The sequence below is a fragment of the Carcharodon carcharias genome, chromosome 5, assembly GCF_017639515.1.
Source record: "Carcharodon carcharias isolate sCarCar2 chromosome 5, sCarCar2.pri, whole genome shotgun sequence".
Lineage (NCBI taxonomy): Eukaryota > Metazoa > Chordata > Chondrichthyes > Lamniformes > Lamnidae > Carcharodon > Carcharodon carcharias.
Window position 1 is genome coordinate 19358532 of NC_054471.1, and position 27425 is coordinate 19385956.

The window sequence follows — 27425 nt, forward strand, 5'->3', positions numbered from 1 at the left end:
CTAGTGGGTTTTTTTTATATAATGGAAATAGGTGGGAAAAGGAAAATCTTTATAATTTATTGGGAAAAAAAAAGGGAAGGGGGAAACAGAAAGGGGGTGGGGATGGGGGAGGGAGCTTACGACCTAAAGTTGTTGAATTCAATATTCAGTCCGGAAGGCTGTAAAGTCCCTAGTCGGAAGATGAGGTGTTGTTCCTCCAGTTTGCGTTGGGCTTCACTGGAACAATGCAGCAAGCCAAGGACAGACATGTGGGCAAGAGAGCAGGGTGGAGTGTTAAAATGGCAAGCGACAGGGAGGTTTGGGTCATTCTTGCGGACAGACCGCTGGTGTTCTGCAAAGCGGTCGCCCAGTTTACGTTTGGTCTCTCCAATGTAGAGGAGACCACATTGGGAGCAACGAATGCAGTAGACTAAGTTGGGGGAAATGCAAGTGAAATGCTGCTTCACTTGAAAGGAGTGTTTGGGTCCTTGGACGGTGAGGAGAGAGGAAGTGAAGGGGCAGGTGTTGCATCTTTTGCGTGGGCATGGGGTGGTGCCATAGGAGGGGGTTGAGGAGTAGGGGGTGATGGAGGAGTGGACCAGGGTGTCCCGGAGGGAGCGATCCCTACGGAATGCCGATAAGGGGGTGAAGAGAAGATGTGTTTGATGGTGGCATCATGCTGGAGTTGGCGGAAATGGCGGAGGATGATCCTTTGAATGCGGAGGCTGGTGGGGTGATAAGTGAGGACAAGGGGGACCCTATCATGTTTCTGGGAGGGAGGAGAAGGCGTGAGGGCGGATGCGCGGGAGATGGGCCGGACACGGTTGAGGGCCCTATCAACGACCGTGGGTGGAAAACCTCGGTTAAGGAAGAAGGAGGACATGTCAGAGGAACTGTTTTTGAATGTAGCATCATCGGAACAGATGCGACGGAGGCGAAGGAACTGAGAGAATGGGATGGAGTCCTTACAGGAAGCGGGGTGTGAGGAGCTGTAGTCGAGATAGCTGTGGGAGTCGGTGGGTTTGTAATGGTTATTGGTGGACAGTCTATCACCAGAGATTGAGACAGAGAGGTCAAGGAAGGGAAGGGAAGTGTCAGAGATGGACCACGTGAAAATGATGGAGGGGTGGAGATTGGAAGCAAAATTAATAAATTTTTCCAAGTCCTGACGAGAGCATGAAGCGGCACCGAAGTAATCATCGATGTACCGGAGAAAGAGTTGTGGAAGGGGGCCGGAGTAGGACTGCAACAAGGAATGTTCCACATACCCCATAAAGAGACAGGCATAGCTGGGGCCCATGCAGGTACCCATAGCCACACCTTTTATTTGGAGGAAGTGAGAGGAGTTGAAGGAGAAGTTGTTCAGTGTGAGAACAAGTTCAGCCAGACGGAGGAGAGTAGTGGTGGATGGGGATTGTTCGGGCCTCTGTTCGAGGAAGAAGCTAAGGGCCCTCAGACCATCCTGGTGGGGGATGGAGGTGTAGAGGGATTGGACGTCCATGGTGAAGAGGAAGCGGTTGGGGCCAGGGAACTGGAAATCGTTGATGTGACGTAAGGTGTCAGAGGAATCACGGATGTAGGTGGGAAGGGACTGGACAAGGGGAGAGAGAAGGGAGTCAAGATAACGAGAAATGAGTTCTGTGGGGCAGGAACAAGCTGAGACGATCGGTCTACCGGGGCAGTTCTGTTTGTGGATTTTGGGTAGGAGATAGAAGCGGGCCGTCCGAGGTTGGGAGACTATCAGGTTGGAAGCTGTGGGAGGGAGATCCCCAGAGGAGATGAGGTCAGTGACAGTCCTGGAAACAATGGCTTGATGTTCAGTGGTGGGGTCATGGTCCAGGGAGAGGTAGGAGGAAGTGTCTGCGAGTTGACGCTCAGCCTCCGCGAGGTAGAGGTCAGTGCGCCAGACAACAACAGCACCACCCTTGTCAGCGGGTTTGATGACAATGTCAGGGTTGGACCTGAGAGAATGGAGTGCAGTAAGTTCAGAGAGAGACAGGTTAGAATGGGTGAGAGGAGCAGAGAAATTGAGACGACTAATGTCGCGCCGACAGTTCTCAATGAAAAGATCAAGAGAAGGTAAGAATCCAGAGGGAGGGGTCCAGGTGGAGGGAGAATATTGGAGATGGGTGAAAGGATCCGTTGAACTGGGAGAGGACTCCTGCCCAAAGAAGTGAGCCCGGAGACGAAGACGGCGGAAGAAGAGTTCAGCATCATGCCGAGCCCGAAATTCATTGAGGTGAGGGCGTAAGGGTATGAAACTAAGTCCTTTGCTGAGCACTGAACGTTCAGCATCGGAGAGGGGAAGGTCAGGGGGTATAGTGAATACACGGCTGGGGTTGGGATTGGAAGAAAGGGTGGGGACGGAGGAACAGGCAGGGGTGGAGGGTCCTAGATGGGTGTTGGTGTCAATGAGTTGTTGCAGCTTGCGTTCCTTAGCACTTGAGAGAAAGAGAAAAAGTTTCTTGTTGAGGCGTCGGATGAGCCGAAGGATAAAATGAAACTGGGGGCACGCGCAGCTTTGAAAAAGGGTACGGCGGTGCTGCTGGAGGGAGAGGTCGAGTGTGTTCACATGGCGGCGCATGGCACTGAGTGTGGATTTCAGAATGTGACGGGAACAGCAGTCCGAGAAACGTTTTATGTCCCGGAGATACCTGTAATCCTGGGTAGGTTCGAAACATGAGGGGTGGAATTTCAGTTGAAATCCACGTGGGGTAAGTCAATACCTTGTCACTCCCTATATCAATTTGTTCAAGAACCTCGCAGTCCCTCTCCCCGAGTTTCATACCTTCATCCTGATTCTCTTGGGTGAAGATGGATGTGAAATATTCATTCAACACTCTACCAATGTCCTCTGCCTCCCATAGATTGCCCCCTTGGCCCCTAATGGGCCCTACTCTTTCCCTGGTTATCCTCTTCCCATTGATATACTTATACAATATCTTGGGATTTTCCCTACTTTTACCAGTTAGAGCTTTCTCATATCCCCTCTTTGCCCTCTTAATTGCTTTCTTAAGCTCCAGCCTGCACTTCCTATACTCCACTAATGCCTCCGCTGATTTACTCCCCTTGTACTTACTAAAAGCCCCTCTTTACCTTCTCATCGTATCCTGAATATCTCTGGTCATCCATGGTTCTCTGGGCTTCTCTCCTTCTCTCCTTCCTATCTCCCTAGAGGGAACATGTTGAGCCTCTACCCTCCCCACTTCCTTTTTGAACGCCCCCCACTGCTCCTCTGTAGATTTCCCCACAAGTGGCTGTTCCTAATCTATCTTGGCATGATCCTGCTTTATTTTACTAAAATCCGCTCTCCCCAAATCCAAAATTTTTTTTTCAACTTGTCTATTTCTTTGTCCATAACAAGCTTAAATTGTACCAAGTTGTGGTCGCTATCACTAAAATGCTCCCCCTCCACAAATGAGGTTTAATGAGAAACAAATCACTCATAACATCATAGGTTACACTTGCAGAACAAGCACCCAGAGGCTTGTTGTACAAAAATGCATTCAATGATATGGTGCCTGGCATATATTATGCAAATGAAATTGAGAGGTGTTATCCATCACACCAATAAACATTTAACGTAAAAGTGGGGGAAACAAATATCACCCGTGATCAGGCCATGTTGTGATTAACTTTGCACTTGTGGGTGTTACATCTAGGTGCTCCCCCCTCACTGGCACTGGCATTGGAGACAGCCTGCTCAGTCTGCTGTCCTTTTGGCCTTGATGACCTTGGCGGGCATCCTCTGGCCTATGAAGCTTGTGCTGGCCCCTCCTGGGAGGGAGCGACCAGTGCAATGGCTGGCATCTCCCCAGTCACTGCAGCCTCATCAGATGCCACGCTCACTGACAGCGGGGCGGATGAATTGCTGGCATCATCTGGAGTGCCCTGAGAGGAGCCTGCGGAGACGACAAGCAACTCATGTGCCAACATGAGATCACTTTGGACCTCCCTGCCCACCATTGATGGACGGGCACCTAGCTGGGATACTGGGTGCCCAGTCCATCTCCCACACTGACACTGACCACTTGAGGTCATTGCCGGTGTGAGGGCTTGCAGGTCCGAACGCATCCCCAGGGACATCTGATTGAGTCCCTGGAGGAGCCTCTCCATGAAAGTCGCCACTCTCTCAATAGAGGAGGCAGTGCAGTCGGCCATGAGGGTCAATGCAATGCTCATGCTCCGCATAGACTCTCCTCCACAACATGGATCTCCGCCAGATCCTCCCGCTGGACATCCAGCAACTACCATCGAATGGATGACTCCAGAGACTCATCATCTGCCTTTGACTACTGGTGCCCTGGGCACTCTCAGAAGCTTGGTGTCAGGGGCAGCCCCTCAGGGTCCGGAGAGCAGACACCTGCTGGTGAGCCTAAAAGGAGAACAAGGACATGTCATTAGTTAAAGCCATCACACTGTCACTGTGCATGCCAAGCACCCAGGTGAGACAATGGAGATCTGCATCATGGTGCTATCGTCTTTCAATGATCAATGGGGACTCCAGGTTCAAGGCTCAATGGAGAGACTATACTAGAATGGTTACACAATCCGAAACTCTCACATCTGTGTACTGCACTCTTACCCTCGTCTGGCTCCCCTGCCTCTTCATGCCCAGTTGTATGGGGAGTGTGCTGGTCTCGAGCTCCAGGGCATCTTGCTTAAACCTGCTGAGCAGCAGGAGGTTGGGCTGCCCTCCGCCTGTACATGCCCTCTCTGCCTGGTTATGACTTGTCTTCTCCCTAAAGGACAGAGGAGCATTGATTAGTCCACTCTCTACCTGCAGCGCCATTGCAGCCTGGCAAATCCCAGCTGAGGAACATCTCCCAGGGCACACCTGAGTCGTGACCCTTGAACCACAAGGCACTGAGTCCAAGCAGCCAAGGGTCACCCCTTGGCCAGCACCAGCGCCATTGACAGTTGGCACTTGGACTCTAGCAACCCTGAGTTCCACAGGGGAACAGCCACACGTTAACACTTCAACACATTGACCCACGCCAACACAGTACTTGCCCTTCCTGAGCGCAGCAGGTTATTGAAGCACTTCCGACTCTGCACCCATGTGCACCGCACCACATCTTGACTGCTCACCATTGCTGCCATCTCCTCCCGTGCCCTCTTGGTGGGGTGCAATAGTCTCCTCCTCTCATCTCTGGGGACAAGGGTGTCCCTCCTGGCATCACCTCCTCCAGGAGGACGGCGAGACACTCATCAGAAAAGCAGGGGGTCAAGTGCCCACCCGAACTTCCCTCCTGCTGCCGTGTCCAGCCACATTCAACTCCATCACTTCGGTTTGGGAATGCAGAGGAAATGTCCTTCCATGGCAGCTTTCCAGGGGCTCCCTGGGCCACTTTTAAACCTGCCGGTGGGTTGCCATTGGACCCAGCAACTGACAAGCCCCCACCCCCGTTCAGCCCTTCTCAACCAGTGTGGAGACGTGTTTCACGCTGGGCATGCCTTAATTGGCCTGCCAGTGTGAAATCGCGGTCAGGGGCCAAACGTTGGTGGGGGGTGGGGGGAGGTGCTAAACCGTTTCCCGAACGCTCCTGGGTCCGCTCATCGTGCCCGCCCAAGGACCTCAAGATCCTACTCTCTCTGTGTACACCCTATCAAAACCTTTCATCATTTTAAAGAGCTTGAGCGGGTCACCCCTCAACCAAGGGTAAGAAAGGCAATGCTAGCTTCACAGCTGCCCAGCTCACTGGACTCCACCTTTTCCCTTGCGGAATGTAAGCTCTTTAAAAGTGACGAGTGTTGTTTTGCAGGAAGGAGGCAGGAGCTGAACTTAATATCAAGAAGATGCCAACAGCACATTCAGGACCTTGCAGAACCCGCTTTCTATAAGTGACAGACAGAAAGGCAGCTATCTGGTCTGGCCTGGCCCGCCAAGCAAATGTCAGCAGCATCAGAATCTCGAGATTTTAGAACACTATAAACATTGGAAACTGGTTCAATCTGGTTTATTTTTAACTTTACAAAATGAGTGAAATGGAAGTGATTAAGCCTTTATTTTTGCTTCCTATTAAATGTTAGGAACGGCGGAAGTTTGGACCACTGGGATGGTGTATTCCATATGAATTTAACTCTTCAGATTTCACAGCCAGTATCCAGTTCATACAGAACCACCTGGACGATTGTGACAAAAAGAAGGTGTGTTTTGATCTGTTGTGTGTGTTAATATCGGTTAAGAACATACAGAAATCACAATTTTCTCATGAGAACCAAATACCTCAATGCCAGATCTAAAGTGGATCGAACAGAGTTCTTGCTAAATGTTGAAAATGTAGAAACACTGCAGGTCCAAAGAAACTTAGGGTCAAGGTAAATAGATCACTAAAATTATCATCTTCCTTCCCTCATAAGGTCAGAAGTGGGGATGTTCGCTGATGATTGCACAATGTTCAGCACCATTTGCAACTCCTCAAATACTGAAGCAGTCCACGTCCAAACATAGCAAGACCTGGACAATATCCAGGCTTCAGCTGACAAGTGGAAAGTAACATTCGCACCACACAAGTGTCAGAAAATGACCATCTCCAACAAGAGAATCCAACCATCGCTGTTTGATGTTTAATAGCATTACCATCTCTGAATCCCCCACTATCAACATCCTGGGGGTTACCATTGACCAGAAACTGAACTGGACTAGCTATATAAATACTGTGGCTACAAGAGCAGGTCAGAGACTAGGAATCGTGTGACGAGTAACTCACCCCCTGACTCCCCAAAGCCTGTCCACCATCTACAAGGCACAAGTCAGGAGTGTGATGGAATACTCCCCACTTGCCTGGATGAGCTCCCACAACACTCAAGAAGCTTGACACCGTCCAGGACAAAGCAACCCACTTGATTGGCACCACATCCACAAACATTCGCTCTCTCCACCACCGACGCACAGTTGCAGCAGTGTGTACCATATACAAGATGCACTGCAGGAATTCACCAAGGTTCCTTACACAACACTTTCGAAATCCATGACTACTACCATCTAGAAGGACAAGGGCAGCAGATAGATGGGAACACCACCTCCTGGAAATTCCCCTTCAAGCCATTCACCATCCTGACTCGGAAATATATCGCTGTTCCTTCACTCTTGCTGGGTCAAAATCCTGGAACTCCCTCCCTAACAGCACTGTGGGTGTACCTACACCACATGGACTGCAGCTGTTCAAGAAGACAGCTCACCGCTACCTTCTTAAGGGCAACTAGAGAAGGGCAATAAGTGCTGGCCCAGCCAGCGAAGCCCACATCCCATGAATGAATGTTTTTTAAATATCATGCATATGTACAGGAAATAATCCAAAAGGCTGGTTAAAATGTTTGCCTTTATAAATAGAAGCCTAGAACGCAAAGGTGTAAAAGTTATGCTTCAGTTATACAAAGCCCTGGTTAGACCTAAAGTATTGTGAGTAGTTATGGACACTACATCTTGGGAAGGACATATTGTCCTTGGGGAGAATGGAACAGAGATTTACTAAAATGATATCTGATATGATAGCCATTACACAGATGTGGTTGCAGGTGGCCAAAGCTGGGTAGTGGATATTCAAGAGTATTTGACATTTCGAAAGGATAGGAAGAAAGCAAAGTGAGGTGGGTAGCTCTGTTAATAAAATATAAAATCAATTCACTCATGAGCAATGACCTTGGCATGGAAAATCAAGGGAATCAGTTTGGGTGGAGACAAGAAATAGCAATGGAAAGCAGTCACTGGTGTGAGTAGTTCATATCCCCCAACAGTACCTGCACTGTAGGACAGAGTATAAATCATGAAATATTGGGGGCCTGTAACAAAGTACTGCACTAATCATGGGTGATTTTAATCTTCTTATAAAATGGACAAGTCAAATTGCCAAAGGTAGACTTGACAAGTTCATAGAATGTATTCAGGATAGTTCCTTACAAATTGTGGAACCAATCAGGGAACCGGCCATTTTAGACTTGGTAATGTGTAATGAGACAGGATTAATTAATGATCATTGCCTGACATTTGTATGGTACGAATGTGACTTGCCACCTGTCAGCCCAAGCCTAAACATTGTCCAGGTCTTGCTGCATTTGAAGCAGTCCATGTCCAAATGCAGCAAAACCTGGACAATATCCAGGCTTGGGCCGACAAGTGACAAGTAACATTTACGTCACACAAGTGCCAGGCAATGACCATCTCCAACAAGAAAGAATCTAACCATTGCCCCTTGATGTTTGATGTCATTACCATTGCTGAATCCCCCACCATCAACACCCTGGGAGTTACCATTGACCAGAAACTGAGCTGGACCAGACATATAAATACTGTGACTACAAGAGCAGGTCAGAGATTGGGAATTCTGTGGACAGTAATACACCTCCTGACTCCCCAAAGCCTGTCCATCATCTATAAGGCACAAGTCAGGAGTGTGATGGAATAGTCCCCACTTGCCTGGATGAGTGCAGCTTCCACAACACTCAAGAAGCTTGACACCATCCAAGACAAAGCAGCCCACTTGATAGGTACCACATCCACAAACATTCACTCCTTCCACTACCAACGCAGAGTTGCGGCAGTGTGTACCATCTACAAGATGCACTGCAGGAACTCACCAAGGCTCCCTAGACAGCACCTTTCAAACCATGACCACTACCATCTAGAAAGACAAGGACAGCAGGCAGATGGGAAAATCACCACCTGGAAGTTCCCCTTCAAGCCACTCACCATCCTGACTTGGAAATATATGACCGTTCTTGCATTGTCACTGGGTCAAAATCCTGGAACTCCCTCCCTAACAGCACTGTGGATGTATCTGCACCACATGGACTGCAGCGGTTCAAGAAGGCAGCTCACCATCACCTTCTCAAGGGCGATTAGGGGTAGGCAATACCCAAAATGCTGGCCTGGTTTGCAATGCCCACATCCCACAAATGAATTTTAAAAAAGTGGCTTGCTCAGCCAATTCAGAGGGCCTTTAAGAGTCAACCACATTGCTGTAGATCTGGAGTCACATGTAGGCCAGACCAGGTAAGGACGGCAGATTTCCTTCCCTAAAGGACATTATGCTGACCTTTCCAGCGATGCCCACATCACATTAATAAATAAGAATAAACTTTCACACAAAAAAATTAGCAGGATTTGGAACATTTACCTGAAGTGGTGGTGGAAGCTTGTTCCATGAATAGTTATAAAAGTCAGAGAGATACTTGAGGATGAGGAACTTGCAGAGGTATAGTCAAAGCAGAGAATATATATGGGACTAAACACAACAGCTCTTCCAAAGAGCCAGCACAGGCAAGGCGGGAGCCTATAGCAATTACCTTTTTAATATGATTTTCTTCGGGTTTTGTTCATGCACTTATGGTGAAGGTTGGAGCAATGGTGCACAGAACAATGACCTAATAGGCTCCTTCTATGCTGTACATATCTAAGATTCCATGAACCTTTAAATTCTATAGATCTCCTTAATAGACCTGAGATTTCAAGCAAGATTTTTTTTAAATAAAGAAACCAGTCAACCCTATCATGGAGGCTGCTTCATATCAAGTGACATAGCTGCAATAAGACATTGTAAGACTCTGATTACCAACAGCAAATCAATGGATGAATAGCAGATGGCAGATGATAAGCAACCTCTTAAAAAGACTGCAATTAGTATGGAGCTTCTGCTGACCACACAATATTTCTCTGGGTTTTCCACTGATCCTCCAACAAAGTTGCAGGGGTTAATTGGAGAACACTTGCAGAAATTCAACCTCTCCCAGAATTTATTGACTTGTGATTTAATGTGAAAGGTACATCTCTTTTGGCATTAGACTGCATATCTTAAAGTACATATTAAAAGGAAAGAATATTCATCATTATTTTAAATTATTCATGATTGGATAAACAATCTATACCATCCTAACTTACGAATAGAATTATCCCAACTATTCAAGAATTGAATCTCTCCTATTATCCAAATCAAGGTCCTTGTCTTTTGATGAGAACCTATATACTTAATTGGGATTTCCTTCCCTTGCATTTGGTTTTGTTCAGGGCGTATCATGGACAACCATACGTTACATGCTTGGTGAAGTTCAATACGGAGGACGCGTTACAGACGACTATGACAAGCGCCTCCTCAACTGCTTTTGCAAGGTAATCTGTTACAATCCCAGCTGATGTTAATACTGCACAAGTCAGATCACAGAGTGAAACCTGGCTTAATAGGTCCAAGCTTTGTTTTTTTTTAGAAACCATGGCGGTCAGTTACTGAACACATTCACCTGAGCCTGCTAGTGTACTTTTAACACAAAGAATAAAGTGTTTATAAATCAAGAAAACTATTACACTAGAAAAAATGGTGGAAAGATTTCAATACAAATCCAGAAAATGATTCAAACTCACATTACTCCTTTTATCCTAACAATACGCTTACAGACTCAAACCCCAATGAAGATTTACCACTATCTCAACACCACGACTTCAAGCTTGGACTGGCACAGTTGCAAAGGGTTTTTTTTTGTTGGATTTCTGAGCATTCACTAGTTGCTTTTCCCTTAGCTGGTAACTCTCTCTGAGCCAGCCAAAAAAACCCCACAATCTAAACCCTCTATTACTTTAACTTCAGAGCAAGCACATGGATTCCCTAAACTCAGTTCCCCAGCAGTCTTGCAGGATTTCTTACTAGAGAGCTTAGAGCTTCTACCTTCACTCTCTGGCAGACACACACTGAATCAGATGCCATTCTGTCTTTCCCTGTGTCTCTATGTGTCCCTGGAGCCCTGCTGCTAAGCAACAACACAGTTTTTTTCTACTTTATGTTGTTTTTTCTAAATTCGCTAAACTACTAACCCCTTTTTAACCCATCACATCACTTCAGTGGTTGTAAAACCAAATTAAAATACACGTACACAAATAGAGCCTCCAGGCTTGCTGGCCCCAAGCTCACAAAAAAACGTTAAATGCAACTAGAACCATGTTCCACCTTTCTTAACACACAAATACAAATATAAATTGAACTTAAAGCTATATATTGTTCCTGACAAATCAAACACCTAAACATTATGCACAGCAATGTAGAGCCTAATATTGCCAAAATGGAGCAGTGACAGATGTTGTTGCCTTGAAAGCATGGGGAACGAAGATTTCATTGGAATTTTTTCCATTTCCTTGCCCTCCCAACAGCCAGAACAGGTCAATATGTAGAGGGTCCAACAGGGGATGGTGCAGTGCTGGACCTAATTCTGGGGAAGGAAGCCAGACAGGTGGCTGAGGTGGTGGTGGGGGAGCATTTTAGTGATAGTGACCACAACATGGTACAATTTAAGTTTGTTATGGACAAAGAAATAGAGAAGTTGCAAAAAAATGTTTTGGATTGGAAGAGAGTAGATTTTAGTAGACAGGGAACAGCTACTTGTGGGGAAATCTACAGAACAGCAGTGGGGCGCGTTCAAAAAAGAAATGGGGAAGGTACAGGCTCAACATGTTCCCTCTAGGGTAATAGGAAGGAGTAACAAGCCCAGAGAACCATGGATGACCAGAGATATTCAGGATACGATGAGAAGGAAAAGAGAGGCTTTTAGCAAGTACAAGGGGAGCAAATCAGCAGAGGCATTAGTAGAGTACAGAAAGTGCAGGCTGGAGCTTAAGAAAGCAATTAGGAGAGCAAAGAGGGGATATGAGAAAGGTCTGGCTGGTAAAAGTAGGGAAAATCCCAAGATGTTGTATAAGTATATCAATGGGAAGAGGATAACCAGGGAAAGAGTAGGGCCCATAAGGGACCAAGGGGGCAATCTATGGGTGAAGTGAGAGGGCATCGGTAGAGTGTTGAACGAATACTTCACATCCGTCTTCACCCAAGAGAATGAGGATGAAGGTATCGAACTCAGGGAGAGAGACTGGGAGGTTCTTGAGCAAATTGATATAGGGAGTGCTAAGGTATTGGAGGTTTTGGCAGGCTTAAAAGTGGACAAATCTCCAGCTCCGGATGATTTGTGTCCCAGACTGCTGAGGGAGGCAAGGGAGGGGATCGCAGGGGCTCTGACCCAAATTTTTAATTCCTCTCTGGCCATGGGGGAGGTGCCAGAAGCCTGGAGAACAGCTAATGTGGTTCCGCTATTTAAGAAGGGTTGTAGAGATAAGCCAGGGAACTACAGACCAGTGAGTTTCACATCAATCGTAGGGAAACTATTGGAGAAAATACTGAAGGAGAGAATCTATCTCCACTTGGAGAGGCAAGATTTGATCAGGGATAGTCAGCATGGCTTTATCAGAGGGAGGTCATGCCTAACAAATTTGATGGAATTTTTTGAGGAGGTGACCAGGTGTGTAGATGAGTGCAGTTGATGTAGTTTATATGGATTTCAGCAAAGCCTTTGACAATGTCCCTCATGGGAGACTTACAAAGAAGGCAAATGCACAATTTAATTCAAAATTTTTTTAGAAACCATGGCGGTCAGTTACTGAACACATTCACATGATTGGATTCAAAATTGGCTTAGTTGTAGGAGACTGTGGGTGATGACGGAAGGCTGCTCTAGTGACTTGAAGCCCGTGTCCAATGGCATACCACAGGGATCTGTGCAGGGTCCCCTGTTATTCATCATTTCTATAAACGACATAGATGACTCTGTGGGGGCTAGGGATTAGTAAGTTTGCGGATGACACAAAGATTGACTGGGTTGTTAACAGTGAGGTTGAGTGTCTTGGGCTACAGGAAGATATGGATGGTCAAATGGGCAGATAAATGGCAGATGGAATTTAACCCTGAGAAGTGTGAGGTGATACACTTTGAATACTTCCTTGCCAGCTTATTCCTTCCAACGAATGGCATGACACTAGGAAGTTCTGAGGAACAAAGGAACCTTGGCATGTGTGTCCATTGATCTCTGAAGGCAGAGGGCATGTTAGTGGGGTGGTGAAAAAGGCATATGGGACACTTGCCTTTATCAATTGAGGCATAGGTTACAAAAGGAGGGAGGTCATGTTGGAGTTGTATAGAACCTTGGTGAGGCCACAGCTGGAGTAGTGTGTGCAGTTCTGGTCGCCACATTATAGAAAGGATGTGATTGCACTGGAGGGGGTGCAGAGGAGATTCACCAGGATGTTGCCTGGGATGAAACATTTAAGTTTATGAAGAGAGGTTGGAAAGACTTGGGTTATTTATCGTTGGAGCAGAGAAGACTGAGGGGCGATCTGATCAAGGTGTACAGGATTATGAGGGGCATAGACTGGGTGGATAGGGAGCAGCTGTTCCCCTTAGTTGAAGGGTCGGTCACGAGGGGACACAAGTTCAAGGTGAGGGGCAGGTGGTTTAGGGGGGATGTGAGGAAAAACGTTTTTACCCAGAGGGTGGTGATGGTCTGGAATGCACTGCTTGGGAGGGTGGTATTGTCTCACATCCTTTAAAAAGTACCTGGATGAGCACTTGGCACATCATAAAATTCAAGGCTATAGGCTAAGTGCTGGTAAATGGGATTAGGTAGGTAGGTCAGGTGTTTCTCACGTGTCGGTGCAGACTCGATGGGTCGAAGGGCCTCTTCTGCACTGTGTGATTCTGTGATTCTGTGAATTGAGTGGCTGGTCGTGGGGGGGTGGTTGACCTGGAGCAAAAAGCATCAACCACAGGCTGAAGAGGAGGTGGGGAGCAGGAGGTCACAGGGAGACAGATTAGATCAGAAGATAGAGCTGACAGATCGGATCACAAAGATGTGAAGAACATGGTTAGAGTTCAGAGCACAGAAATTTGAGGATCATTGGAAAAGATCAGATCACAGAAATGTAACAATCGAGGGGAGAGACCAGATCAGTGGAATGTGAGGATCATTGGAAAAGATCAGATCACAGGAATGTGAGGATCATGGGGGAGATCAGATCACAGGAATGTGAGGATCATGGGGGAGATCAGATCACAGGAATGTGAGGATCATTGAGGAGAGATCAGATCACAGGAATGTAACAATCGAGGGGGAGATACCAGATCAGTGGAATGTGAGGATCATGGGGGAGATCAGATCACAGGAATGTGAAAATCATGAGGGAATGATTAGATCACAGGAATCTGAGGGTCGTGGGAGGGAGATCAGATCACAGGAATCTGAGGATCAGGGGAGGGAGATCAGATCACAGGAATCTGAGGATCATGAGGGAGTGATCGGGTCACAGGAATGTGAGGATCATTAGGGTGAGATCAGATCACATGAACATGAGAATCTTGAGTGAGAGATCACATCACAGCAAAGTAATGATCTTTGGCGAGAGATCAGATCACAGGAATATGTGGATCATGGGTGAGAGATCAGATCACAGGAATGTGACAATCATGAGAGAGATCAGGTCACGAAATATGACGATCATGAGAGAGATCAGATCACAAGAATGAGACGATCATGAGAGAGATCAGATCTCAAGAATGTGAGGGTCATGACAAAGATCAAATCACAGGAATGGTGAGAGATCAGATCATAGGATTCTGAGGATCATCAGAGAGATCAGATCACAGGAATGTGACAATCATGAGAGATATTAGATGACAGGAATCTGAGGATGATGAGAGAATGATCAGATTACTGGGGCTGGAGAGGAACTTGCAGTTGAAGGGGGAGGTCCCAGTCGTCATGGACCAACAACATAGGAGGGTGAGGAAGGAGGTTCTTCATAGTCAGTATGAGGACCTAGGCACCAAATTAAGAAGCAGAACCTCAAAAGATCATAAACTCTGGATTATTAACCGAGCCATGTGCAAATTAACATAGGACAAATCAGATTACAGAGATGAATGCGTGGCTCAAAGACTGGTGTGGGATAAGTGGGTTCTGGTTCGTGGGGCACTGGCACCAATACTGGGCAAAGTGGGATCTGAACTGTTGGGACGGTTTACACCTAAACAATGCTGGGACCACTGTTCTTGCGAGCCGCTTAACTAGGGAAGTAGAGAGGGTTTTAAACTAATTAGTGGGGGCTATGGATCAAATTTGGGAAAATGTAGCAATTCAAAGAACAGACACAAGGCAAAAGACTATGAAATGAAAAACAGACCGTGACAGGAAGGGTTGGAGAGTACAAATCTCACAGTAAATCAGTTGAAACTAGAGGTTATACAAAGAATAAAAGGATAAAACTAGAAGCTCTGTATCTGGATGTACACAGCATTTGAAACAAAACAGATGAGCTGAGAGTGCACATAGAAATAAATAATTACGATTTGATAGCCATTACAGAGTCATGGCTGCAGGAGGACATGGATTGGGACCTGAATATTGAAGGGTACAGGATATTTAGGGATAACAGGAAGCAAGGAAAAGGTGGAGAGGTGGTTCTGTTAGTTAATGATGGTATTAGCACAATAGGGAAGGATGACCCAAGTTCAGGAATCCAGGATGTGGAAACAGTTTGGGTAGAGATGAGAAATGGTAAAGGTAAGAAGTCACTTGTGGGATTTGTGTACAGGCCCCCTAACAGTAACCACATGGTAGGGTTAAGCATAAAGGAAGAAATGATTGGTGCTTGTCAGAAAGACACAGTGATAATTATGGGAGATTTTAATTTATATAGACTGGAAAAGTCAGATGGGCAAAGATAGCCTCAATGAAGAGTACATTGAATGTTTTCCAGATAGTTTCTTAGAATAGCATATTCTGGAGCCAACCAGAGAGCAGGCTATGCTAGACCTGGTATTGTGCAATGAGATGGGAGTAATTAATGATCTTATAGGGAAGACCTAGGTAGCAGCATAATATGACTCAACTTTACATTTGAGGGAGAGAGGAGTGGGTCTGAAACTAAGTTTTTAAACTTAAATAAAGGCAATTATGAGGGCATGAAAGCTGAGCTGGTTGAAGTGAATTGGCAAATTAGTTTAAGGAATAGGTCACTAGAGGTGCAGTGGCTAATATTTAAGGGGATATTTCAGAATGCACAGAATATATACATTCCAACAAGTAAGAAAAGGTCCAAGGGACGGACACATCAACCATGGTTTCCTAGAAAGGTTAAAGATAGTAGCACACTTAAAGAAAAAGCATAGAAGTGTATAAAGACAGGTGGCAGGTCAGAAGATTGGATAGAATATAAGGAACAGCAAAGAATGACTAAAAGACTAATAAGGAGGGAAAAATTACAGTATAAGAGAAAGCTAGCCAGAAATATAAAAACAGAAAGTAAGAGTTTCTATAAATATTTAAAAAAGCAAAGAGTTAACAAAGTGAGTGTTGATCCTATAGAAAGTGAGTCTGAATAATAGAAAATAAAGAGATGGCAGATGAATTGAACAGGGTATTTTGCATCAGTTTTCACTATAGAGGGTACAAGTAACATCCCAGAAGCAGCTATAAACCAGGAAATGGAAGTGGGGAAGGAAGTCAGGAAAATTACAGTCACCCAAGAAGTGGTACTGAGTAAATTGTTGGAGCTGCGAGCTGACAAGAGCCTGGGTCCTGATGGACTTCATCCGAGGGCTTTCTCCACATCCACCCCTGTCAAGGCCCCTCAGGATCTTATATGTTTCAATCAAGTCACCTCTTACTCTTCTAAACTCGAACGAACACAAGCCTAGCCTGTCTAACCTTTTCTCATAAAATAGCCCGCCCATTCCAGGTATCAGTCCAATAAACCTTCTCTGAACTGCTTCCAATGCATTTATATCCTTCCTTAAATAAGGAGACCAATACTGTACATAGTACTCCAGACCTGGTCGCACTAGTGCTCTGTATAACTGAAGCATTACCTCCCTACTTTTGTATTCAATTCTCCTCATAAGAAATGGTAACATTCTATCAACTTTACTAATTACTTGCTGTACCTGCATACTAGCCTTTTGTGATTAATGCACTAAGACACCCTGATCCCTCTGAATCTCAGCGCTCTGCAGTCTCTCACCATTTAGATAATATGCTTCTCTTTTATTCTTCCTGCCAAAATGGACAATTTCACATTTACCCATATTACACTCCATTTGCCAGATCTGTACCCGCTCACTTAACCTATCTATATCTTTTTATGGCCTCCTTTTGTCCTCTTCACAACTTAATTTCATACCTATCTTTGAGTCATCAGCAAATTTGGCAACCATCCTTTCAATCCCTTCATCCAAGCCATTTATATAAATTGTAAACAGTTGAGGTCCCAGAACTGATCCCTATGGCACACCACTCATTACATCTTGCCAACCTGAAAAAGACCTATTTATGCAAACTCTCTGCTTCCTGTTAGTCCCTCCCTGTCTCCTGTTCCCTTTAAAGTAAAAGGGTTTTACACACCTTTTAGAATTCAGTGGATATTCCTTTGGGGGGATTTTTGCATTTTTAATAAGTTTTCATAGCCAACTCCAGAGATATGCGCCTGATAAGGTTTGAATAAACACAGGAAGGTATCATCTTATTCATCCATGCTTCCATTTTGTAAAAGACATTTAAACTCAATATAAAGGTTTGAAATCAGAACTGTGCCTTGAAAGTAGTTGTCCTTAAAATCTGTAATATCATAATTACAACTTCATGACATTTGATATTTTGTTTTTGCTTGTGTCTAGGGTCATGTTAATTTTCAAGGGCTTTTTTATATATTAATTCATGGAATGTGGGCGTCAATGGCAATGCCACCATTTGTTGCCTAACCTTAATTGCGCTTGAGAAGGTGGTAGTGAAGTGAATTAAAATGGAGCCACATTGGAAGATTGTTTGCAAAGCAGTGCTGTAGTCCTTTGTTTCACTTCACATGTACAGGAAGGTCATGTTGTGTTGTTAGTGTGGACTTCATCCTGTATTGCATGCATTAACTGCATTGAATGCCGAAATGCTGAAGTCACTGAGATACAAATGCATTGGCTTTGACAGTCTTCACAGTATAGAAGGTAAACACAGGGAAAACTAATGTTTCCATACACTTGAAGACTATTAATTCCACCTGTTTGAAATGTCCCAAAGCATTTAGAGCAGAATCGTCCCAGATTTGCACTAAGTGGAGTAGCAAGTGGGAAAAACAATGTTTTACCTGCCGGCTGCAATGGCGGCTTTCACACCATATCATCCCAAACCCGCCACATTAATTATGCATTCCCAAGAAATACGTAGTTTCCATGGCTGGTGGGCTTTCATTCACCCGCCATGCCATCACCTCGCCACTTCAGCATTGCGGGGGCCATGTTTAAAGTCCAGCTGCACACACGCCTTTCAGTGCTTCCAGACCACGGCTGCTGCAAAGAAGACCTGGCCCCGAAAGGCAAAACGACTGCAGCCCCCAGGTTCAATGACTCGTCCTTCAAGTGCCTATAGCTCACAGTGGAGGCTCACCGTGATGTACTCTACCCCCGGTCTGGCCACAGAATGGGCAGCACCCTCACCAATCTGGCTTGGGAGGCGGTGGCAGCGGTGGTCAGCACCAAGGACAGCCACCCAGTGCCACAAGAGGATGAACGATCTCCTCCATTCCACCAGGGTAATTCACTCTTCTCATCACTCTCAACGCACACACTCAGAAACCCATCACACATCCACAGGGATCTCACTCACTTCCAGTTCAAGCGACATCACCATTCAATCTCTCACACTCACCGTCATTGTCCTCACCCCATCCATGGGACCACTCATCTCCCACACAGGCCAGACGTACTTATCATCTGGTCTGTCAGGTGTCCTGCTTACACTTTCTCCATCTCTGTTCATGCAGGACAAACTGGCACACAACAAAAGGGATAGGCAGAGGAATGCCTGAAATCAAGGTCCTCAAGGACTTTGAAAACAGAGCCATCCAGCTGGCCAGTGAGGATCTGGACCGTTCCTGTGCTGATGATGAGGTCAGCGATACTCTATCAAGTGAAGAGCCAACAGTGCAACATCCATCAGAAAACCATTCTGTGAGTGATGTGCCCTGTTTCACAGGCTACTGCCATGCATTACTTATCTTCCCTTGCTTTCGCAAGCACATCTGGGAAACAGCCAACAGAGTCCACAACCCAGGGTCTCCAAACAAGCCCTGAAGAAACCTCTGAAGAGGAATCTGAAGGCACCCTCCCTTAAGTCCCGTCACAATGCCCACCTACATTGTCCACCAGTGCAGAGACACACACTCGCTGGGACCTAGCTTTAGAATAGCATTGGGATCACAATCTAGTGAGCACATCGCACTCTCTGATCCACAGCAGGCCGAGGCAGGGTCATCCCAGGTGTCCGGCAATAGGAGGACTGCTGGAGGCCAGAAATTTACTGAGTCCGAGTCAGATGACGAGCCTCTGGATTCAATCATGGCACAGTTGCTGGAGCTGCAAAGGCAAGCTCGGGAACACCAGAAAGGATGGCCACTGCACTCCTCAGATGGCAAGACCCAGAGGAGTCCGTCCATCTTTAGTCTGAAGGGATGGCACCAACATGTCAATGCACTGAGGTCACCTCTGGTAGGATGGAAGCCGCCACGGAGACCTTAGTCCAAGACATCACCCCTGCTCCGCTGCACAAGCTCAACTCCATCGCTGCTGCCATAGTTGGCCTTCAACAAACTAGGAAAGAGGACCTGTTTGGGGATTATCAGGAGCTAGGAACTAAATGAAAGAACAGGTCCTCAAGGGTTTTCATCTCCGGGTTACTAACCGAGCCACGAGCAAATTAGCATAGGGACGCGAGAATAAGGGAAATAAACACGTGGCTAAAGGAGTGGTGCGGGAAAGAGGGGTGCCATTTCGTGGGGCACTGGCATCAGTATTGGAACAGGAGGGATCTGTACCGTTGGGACAGTCTCCACCTGAACCGATCTGGGACCAATGTTCTAGCGAAAAGGGTAAATAGGGTGGTCAACAGGACTTTAAACTAGAAAGTGGGGGAAAAGGGAAGGGTAAAACTTCAAGTAGTATGACTAATGGGAAACAAAGCTGCAGGTTAGCGTGTGGGGGGATGGATTCAACTTCATGGAAAATTATGAAAAAACTGAAAAGAAAGGAGAGCCCAGGAGAGGCTATTAAAGTCTCTAGAACACAAAATAGGACAGAGTGTTTGGAAAGGGCTAGGAATCTAACTTCAAGCACATCAGATGAAGGGACGACAATGAGAAAGGGGATGGGAAATACAGGACTGAAGGTGTTGTATCTGAATGCACGCAGTATGCGAAATAAGGTAAATGAGCTTGTGGCGCAGATTGAAATTGGCAGGTATAATGTGGTTGGCATCACGGAGACATGGCTGCAAGGGGATCAGGACTGGGAGCTAAATATCCAAGGATATACATCCTATCAAAAAGACAGGCAAGTTGGCAGAGGGGGTAAGGTTGCTTTGTTAGTAAGGAATCAAATTAAATTGATAGCAAGAAATGACGTAGGGTCAGATGATGTAGAATCTGTGTGGGTAGAGTTGAGGAACTGCAAAGGCGAAAAAAACCATAATGGGAGTTATGTACAGGCCTCCAAACAGTAGTCAGGATGTGGGGCACAAGATACACCAGGAGATAGAAAAGGCATGTAAGAAAGGCAAGGTTACAGTGATCATGGGGGATTTCAATGTGCAGGTAGATTGGGAAAAGCAAGTTGGTAGTGGATCCCAAGAAAAGGAATTTGTGGAATGTCTACGAGAAGGCTTTTTGGAGCAGCTTGTGGTGGAGCCCACTAGGGAACATGCAATTCTAGATTTAGTGATGTGTAATGAGGCAGATTTTATAAGGGAGCTTAAGGTGAAGGAACTCTTAGGAGGAAGTGACCATAATATGATAGAATTTACCCTGCAGTTTGAGAGGAAAAAGCTGGAATCCAATGTAACGGTATTACAGTTGAATAAAGGCAGCTACAGAGGCATGAGGGAGGAGCTGGCCAGAATTGACTGGGAGATGAGCCTAGCAGGAAAGACAGTGGAACAGCAATGGCAGGAGTTTCTGGGAGTAATTTGGGAGACACAGCAAAAATTCATCCCGAGGAAGAAGCATACTAAAGGGAGGACGAGGCAACCATGACTGAAAAGGGAAGTCAGGGACAGCATAAAAGCTAAAGAGAAAGCATATAATGCGGCGAAGAGCAGTGGGAAACCAGGGGATTGGGAAGCCTACAAAGACCAACAGAGGACAACTAAAAAAGAACTAAGGAGGGAGAAGATTAAATATGAGGGTAAACTAGCCAGTAATATAAAAGAACATTGCAAGAGTTTTTTTTAGATATATAAAAGGGTAAGAGAGAGGAAAAAGTAGATATTGGGCCGCTGGAAAATGGTGCTGGAGAAGTAGTAGTGGGGAACAAAGAAATGGCGGAGGAACTGAATAGGTACTTTGCGTCAGTCTTCACGGTAGAAGACACGAGTAACATCCCCAAAGTTCGAGAGAGTCGGGGTGCAGAGGTGAGTATGGTGGCCATTACCAAGGAGAAGATGCTAGGAAAACTGAAAGGACTGAAGGTGGATAAATCACCTGGACCAGATGGATTATACCCCAGAGTTCTGAAGGAGATAGCTGAAGAGATAGTGGAGGCGTTAGTGGTGATCTTTCAGGAATCACTGGAGTCAGGGAGGGTCCCAGAGGACTGGAAAATCACTAATGTAACCCTCCTGTTTAAGAAAGGAGTGAGGCAAAAGACGGGAAATTACAGGCCGATTAGCCTGACCTCGGTCATTGGTAAGATCCATTATTAAGGATGAGATTTCAGGATACTTGGAAGTGCATGGTAAAATAAGGCAAAGTCAGCACGGTTTCATCAAGGGGAGGTCATGCCTAACAAATCTGTTAGAATTAATTGAGGAGGTAATGAGTGGGTTAGACAAAGGAGAGCCAATGGATGTTATCTACTTGGACTTGCAGAAGGCCTTTGACAAGGTGCCACACAGGGGCCAGCTCAGTAAGATAAGAGCCCATGGTGTTAGAGGCAAGGTACCAGCATGAATAGAAGATTGGCTGTCTGGCAGGAGGCAGAGAGTGGGGATAAGGGGGTCCTTCTCAGGATGGCAGCCGGTGATTAGTGGAGTTCCACAGGGGTCAGTTTTAGGACCACAACTTTTCACTTTATGTAATAATGATCTAGATGAAGGAACTGAGGGCATCCTGGCTAACTTTGCAGATGATAAAAAGATAGGTGGAGGGACAGGTAGTATTGAGGAGGCGGGGAGGCTGCAGAAGGATTTGGACAGGTTAGGAGAATGGGCAAAGAAGTGGCAGATGGAATACAACGTGGGGAAGGGTGAGGTCATGCACTTTGGTAGGAAGAATAGAGGCACAGACTATTTTCTAAATGGGGAGAGAATTCAGAAATCTGGAGTACAAAGGGACTTGGGAGTCCTAGTCCAGGATTCTCTTAAGGTTAACTTGCAGGTTGAGTCGGTAGTTAGGAAGGCAAAGGCAATGTTGGCATTTATTTCGAAAGGACTAGAATATAAAAGCTGGGATGTGCTGCTGAGGTTTTATAAGGCTCTGGTCGGATCACATTTAGAATATTGTGAGCAATTTTGGGGCCCATATCTCAGGAATGATGTTCTGGCCCTGGAGAGGGTCCAGCGGAGGCTCACGAGAACATTCCCAGGAATGAAAGGTTTAATATATGAGGAACGTTTGAGGACTCTGGGTCTATACTCGATGGAGTTTAGAAGGATGAAGGGGATCTGATTGAAACTTACAGAATATTGAAAGGCCTGGATAGAGTGGACGTGGGGAAGATGTTTCCATTAGTAGAAGAGACTAGGACCAGAGGGCACAGCCTCAGAGTAAAGGGAAGGCCTTTTAGAACAGAGATGAGGAGAAACTTCTTTAGCCAGAGAGTGGTGAATCTATGGAATTCATTGCCACAGAAGGCTGTGGAGGCCAGGTCATTGAGTGTATTTAAGATGGAGATAGATAGGTTCTTGATTGGTAAGGGGATCAAAGGTTATGGGGAGAAGGCAGGAGAATGGGGTTGAGAAACTTATCAGCCATGATTGAATGGCGGAGCAGACTCGATAGGCCGAATGCCCTAATTTCTGCTCCTATATCTTATTGTCTTATGGTATGTGATCCAACAGTGTGATCTCACTCCAGCTACCCCTTCTCCTCAAGGAGTCAGCCAGGGGCCCTTGGTCACCCATAGGGAGGAGGATCAGCAGGTGCACACCCTGGGGCCATCCATTCAGGTGACTTTGGGAGCGTCCAGCCCATCCAAATCCCCTCTTCCTGTGACCTCAGCAGTTCCAGCTCCACAGGCCGAGGATGCTGCCACTGCCACACAGCAGGATCCCGTGAGTAGGCCCGGGTCCTCCAGGTCTTGGCCCTTCAGAGGACGCCCGTCATGGTCATCATAGACAGGGCGTCACAGTCACAGGCTGCCTCCATCTCCATTGTGGATGGCCAGAGAGCACCAAGACATTGCGGCAGGGTTAGTAAAGTTTAAAAGATGTAGTTGCACAGCCTGGCACAGGTAATAATCACTTCTACATACGTTGACTAGTGTCAATAAATTCCCAAGCATGTCTCCCTGCCTATGGCTCCTTGTTCTGATGAGCAGTGTTCTTGTCACTCAGATGTGAAAGCTTTCTGCACAAGGTAAAGGCAGGTGTCTCAGTCCAGGGCCTCTTCCCTGTGCTCTGTGCAGCCTTCAGACTAAAGTGATGGTCTAGCCTCACACTCCCTGGACACATTACTGCTTGCACCTTGATGGTACTTGTCATTGCTGCCAGAATGTCATGGGCAGGCATCACTGAGTTCCATCATTCTCTCTGTGTGCTCTCAGCACCTGTAAAGAGGGGCTGGCCCCCATCTCTTCAGCATCTGTGACCAGTGACACTGTGCTCCTGAAGGGGTCAAGTGCTGAAGGTGAACGAAGGATCAGATGCTTCTAAGGTATCATGGCTGCGTCTCTATGATATGACCCTGAGCACAGAGCACATGGTGAGTTGCCCTCAGCCAGACAGGAGTTAGACATTCTCAGAGGCTATGTGAAGATTTATGGAGTCATCATCATCCTCCTGCAATCGAGTAACTATTAGGGCCTCCACTACATCTCCATGACAGAAACATTATCACAGAGGGTATATGCGCTGCCATAAGCCAGGCTGGAGTCAAATGTTCGTAGATGCAATGTGAGGATCTATAGTGTCTCCTCACTGCATATCGTCATCATCCTCCACAAATCCAGCATTAGGGCCTCCTGAGCACGCCTACCTCATCTGGCCAGTGTGACAGCCTCATACGATCATACAAGCAAGAAGTAGGAATAGGCCATTCAGCCCCTCAAGCTCCGCCATTTAATAAGATCATGGCTGATCTGATAGTTGCCTGAAATCTGTATCCCACCTAACCAATCGCCCCCTTGCTTACCAAGAATCTATCCGCCTCTGCCTTAAAAATATTCAAAGACTCTGCTTCCACCACCTTTTCAGGAAGAGAGTTCCAAAGACTCACGACACTCAATGAAAAATATTACTTCATCTCTATTTTAAATGGCCAACCCTTATTTTAAAACAGTGACCCCTAGTTCTAGATTCTTCCACAAGAGGAAACATCCTTTCCATATCCACCCTGTCAAGACCCCTCAGCATCTTATACGTTTCAATCAAGTCCTCTCTTGCTCTTCCCTTACTCTTCTAAACTCTAGCGGACACAAGCCTAGTCTGTCCAACCTTTCCTCACACCCATTCCAGGTATTAGTCTGGTAAACTTTCTCTGAACTGCTTCCGATGCGTTTACACTCTTTCTTAAATAAGGTGACCAATACTGTACACAGTACTGCAAATGTGATAAAAACAAAAAAACTGCGAATGCTGGAAATCCAAAACAAAAACAGAATTACCTGGAAAAACTCAGCAGGTCTGGCAGCATCGGCGGAGAAGAAAAGAGTTGACGTTTCGAGTCCTCATGACCCTTCGACAGAACTTGAGTGAATCCAAGAAAGAGGTGAAATATAAGCTGGTTTAAGGTTAAGGTGTGTGGGGAGGGGGGTGGTGGGGTTGGGGTGGGGGAGAGAAGTGGAGGGGGTTGGTGTGGTTGTCAAACACCAGGAGAGAAATGGAAAGCAATGAAGGTGAGCAAGGCAAAAGAGAGATACGGAAATCTTGTCGCAGAGACGAACAGAACTTCTTCAAGGAGATAGGCATTTCTTGAAGAGCAGTGGCAGTCATTAAACACAGATAAAAACAAAAAAACTGCGGATGCTGGAAATCCAAAACAAAAACAGAATTTAACACCCCCCACACACCTTAAACCAGCTTATATTTCACCCCTTTCTTGGATTCACTCAAGTTCTGTTGAAGGGTCATGAGGACTCGAAACATCAACTCTTTTCTTCTCCACCAATGCTGCCAGACCTGCTGAGTTTTTCCAGGTAATTCTGTTTTTGTTTTGGATTTCCAGCATCCGCAGTTTTTTTGTTTTTATCTCTGTGTTTAATTGACTGCCAATGCTCTTCAAGAAATGCCTAACTCCTTAAAGAAGTTCTGTTCGTCTCTGCGACAAGATTTCTGTATCTCTCTTTTGCCTTGCTCACCTTCATTGCTTTCCATTTCTCTCCTGGTGTTTGACAACCACACCAACCTCCTCCACTTCTCCCCCCACCCCCCCCCCCCCAACCTTAAACCAGCTTATATTTCACCGCTTTCTTGGATTCACTCAAGTTCTGTCGAAGGGTCATGAGGACTCGAAACGTCAACTGCAAATGTGGTCTCACCAAAGCCCTGTACAACTGAAGCATAATCTCCCTACTTCTGTATTCATTTCCCCTCGCAATAAATGATAGCATTCTATTAGCTTTCCTAATTACTTGCTGTACCTGCATATTAGCCTTTTGTGATTCATGCACTAGGACACCCAGACCCCTCTGCACCTCAGAGCTCTGCAATCTCTCACCATTTAGATAATATGTTTCTCTTTTATTCTTCCCGCCAAAATGGACAATTTCTCATTTTCCCACATTATACTCCATCTGCCAGATCTTTGCCCACTCACTTAACCTGTCTATATCTGTTTGTAGCTTCTTTATGTCCTCTTCATAACTTACTTTCCTACCTATCTTTGTGACATCATCAAATTTGGCAATCATCACTTCAATCCCGTCATCCAAGTAATTTATATAAATTGTAAACAGTTGAGGTCCCAGCACTGATCCCTGTGGCACACCACTTGTTACATCTTGACAACCTGAAAAAGACCCAATTATGCCTAGTCTCTGCTTCCTGTTAGCCAGCCAGTCTTCTATCCATGCCAATGTGTTATCCCCTACACCATGAGCTTTTGTTTTCTGCAATAACCTTTGATGTGGCACTTTATCAAATGCCTTCTGGAAATCTAAGTACAGTACATCCACCAGTTCCCCTTTATCCACAGCACATGGTTACTTCCTCAAAGAACTCCAATAAGTTGGTTAAACATGATTTCCTTTTCACAAAACCATGCTGACTCTGCCTGGTCACCTTGAGCTTATCCAAGTGCCCTGCTGTACCTTCTTCAATAATAGCTTCTAACATTTTCCCTACGACAGATGTTAAGCTAACTGGCCTGTAGTTTCCCGTTTTATGTCCCCCTCCCTTTTTAAATAATGGAGTACATTTGCTATTTTCAAATCTAATGGGACTTTCCCCGATTCTAGGGACCTCCTCACCTGCATCCCCATCGGCTTCCTCCTCATTGGAGGAGACTTGCAGCTCCTCCATCTCTTCCTCAGCCAGCACCTCTCCTGGTTGCAGCGTCAGGTTGTAAAGGGCGCAGCAGACAACGACAATGCATGACACCTTCTGTGGACTATATTACAGGGCTCCACCAGACTGGTCCAGGCACCAGAACTTCATTTTCAGCATCCCAATGGTCTGCTTCACCAAGTTGTGAGTTGCAGCATGAGCCTCATTATAGCGTCGCTCTGCTGTAGTCTGAGGCCACCACACGGGTGTCATTAGCCACACCCTCTGTGGGTAGCCCTTGTCCCCGAGGAAACAACCCTGAAGCTTCTGTGGACCCTGGAAGACGTCAGGTATCTGTGAACATAGGAGTCGTGGACACTCTCAGGAAACCATGCGCAGACCTGCAGGCTGTGTTTATGGTGGTCGCAAACCAGCTGCACGTTCAGCTAATAGAACCCCTTGCATTTGACATAGTTGACCACGTGTTGCGATGGAGATCTGAGTACCACGTGAGTGCAGTCGATGGCACCCTGTACCTGTGGGAAACAAGAGATCTGGACAAATCCAATCGCTTTTGCATCCTGGCTGTCCTGATCCTGTGTGAAATGTATAAAGCTGTGTGCCCTCACGAAGACGGCATCCGTGACCTCCTGGATGCATTTGCAGGTGGAGGCTCATGATATCCCACAGGGGTCATCTGTGGAGCCCTGAAAGGAGCCACTGGCATAGAAATTGAGCACCACGGTCACTTTCATGGCCACTGGCAGTGGATGCCCTCCATGTCCCCATGGCACCAAATTCTGCAGCAGCTGGCAGATATGACAAACCAGTTCCCTAGACATGCGCAGTCTTCAGCGCCACTGGTTCTCAGTCACCTGCATGAATGAAAGGCGGCATCTATTGACTAGCTAAGTGCCAACCAGCAGCGGCTCACTATGGCTCATTAGCGGCATGTGCAGGGA

General features: G+C 46.2%; 1 protein-coding gene across 1 annotated transcript in view; it reads left to right on the forward strand.

Moving 5' to 3' along the window:
- The window catches only part of LOC121278118 (dynein heavy chain 8, axonemal-like), a 2067071-nt gene that overhangs the window by 1965279 nt on the left and 74367 nt on the right, over positions 1-27425 (forward strand). The window contains 2 exon segments of the mRNA XM_041188205.1: positions 6013-6129; positions 9986-10087. Of these exon segments, the coding sequence (XP_041044139.1) occupies positions 6013-6129; positions 9986-10087 (219 nt within the window).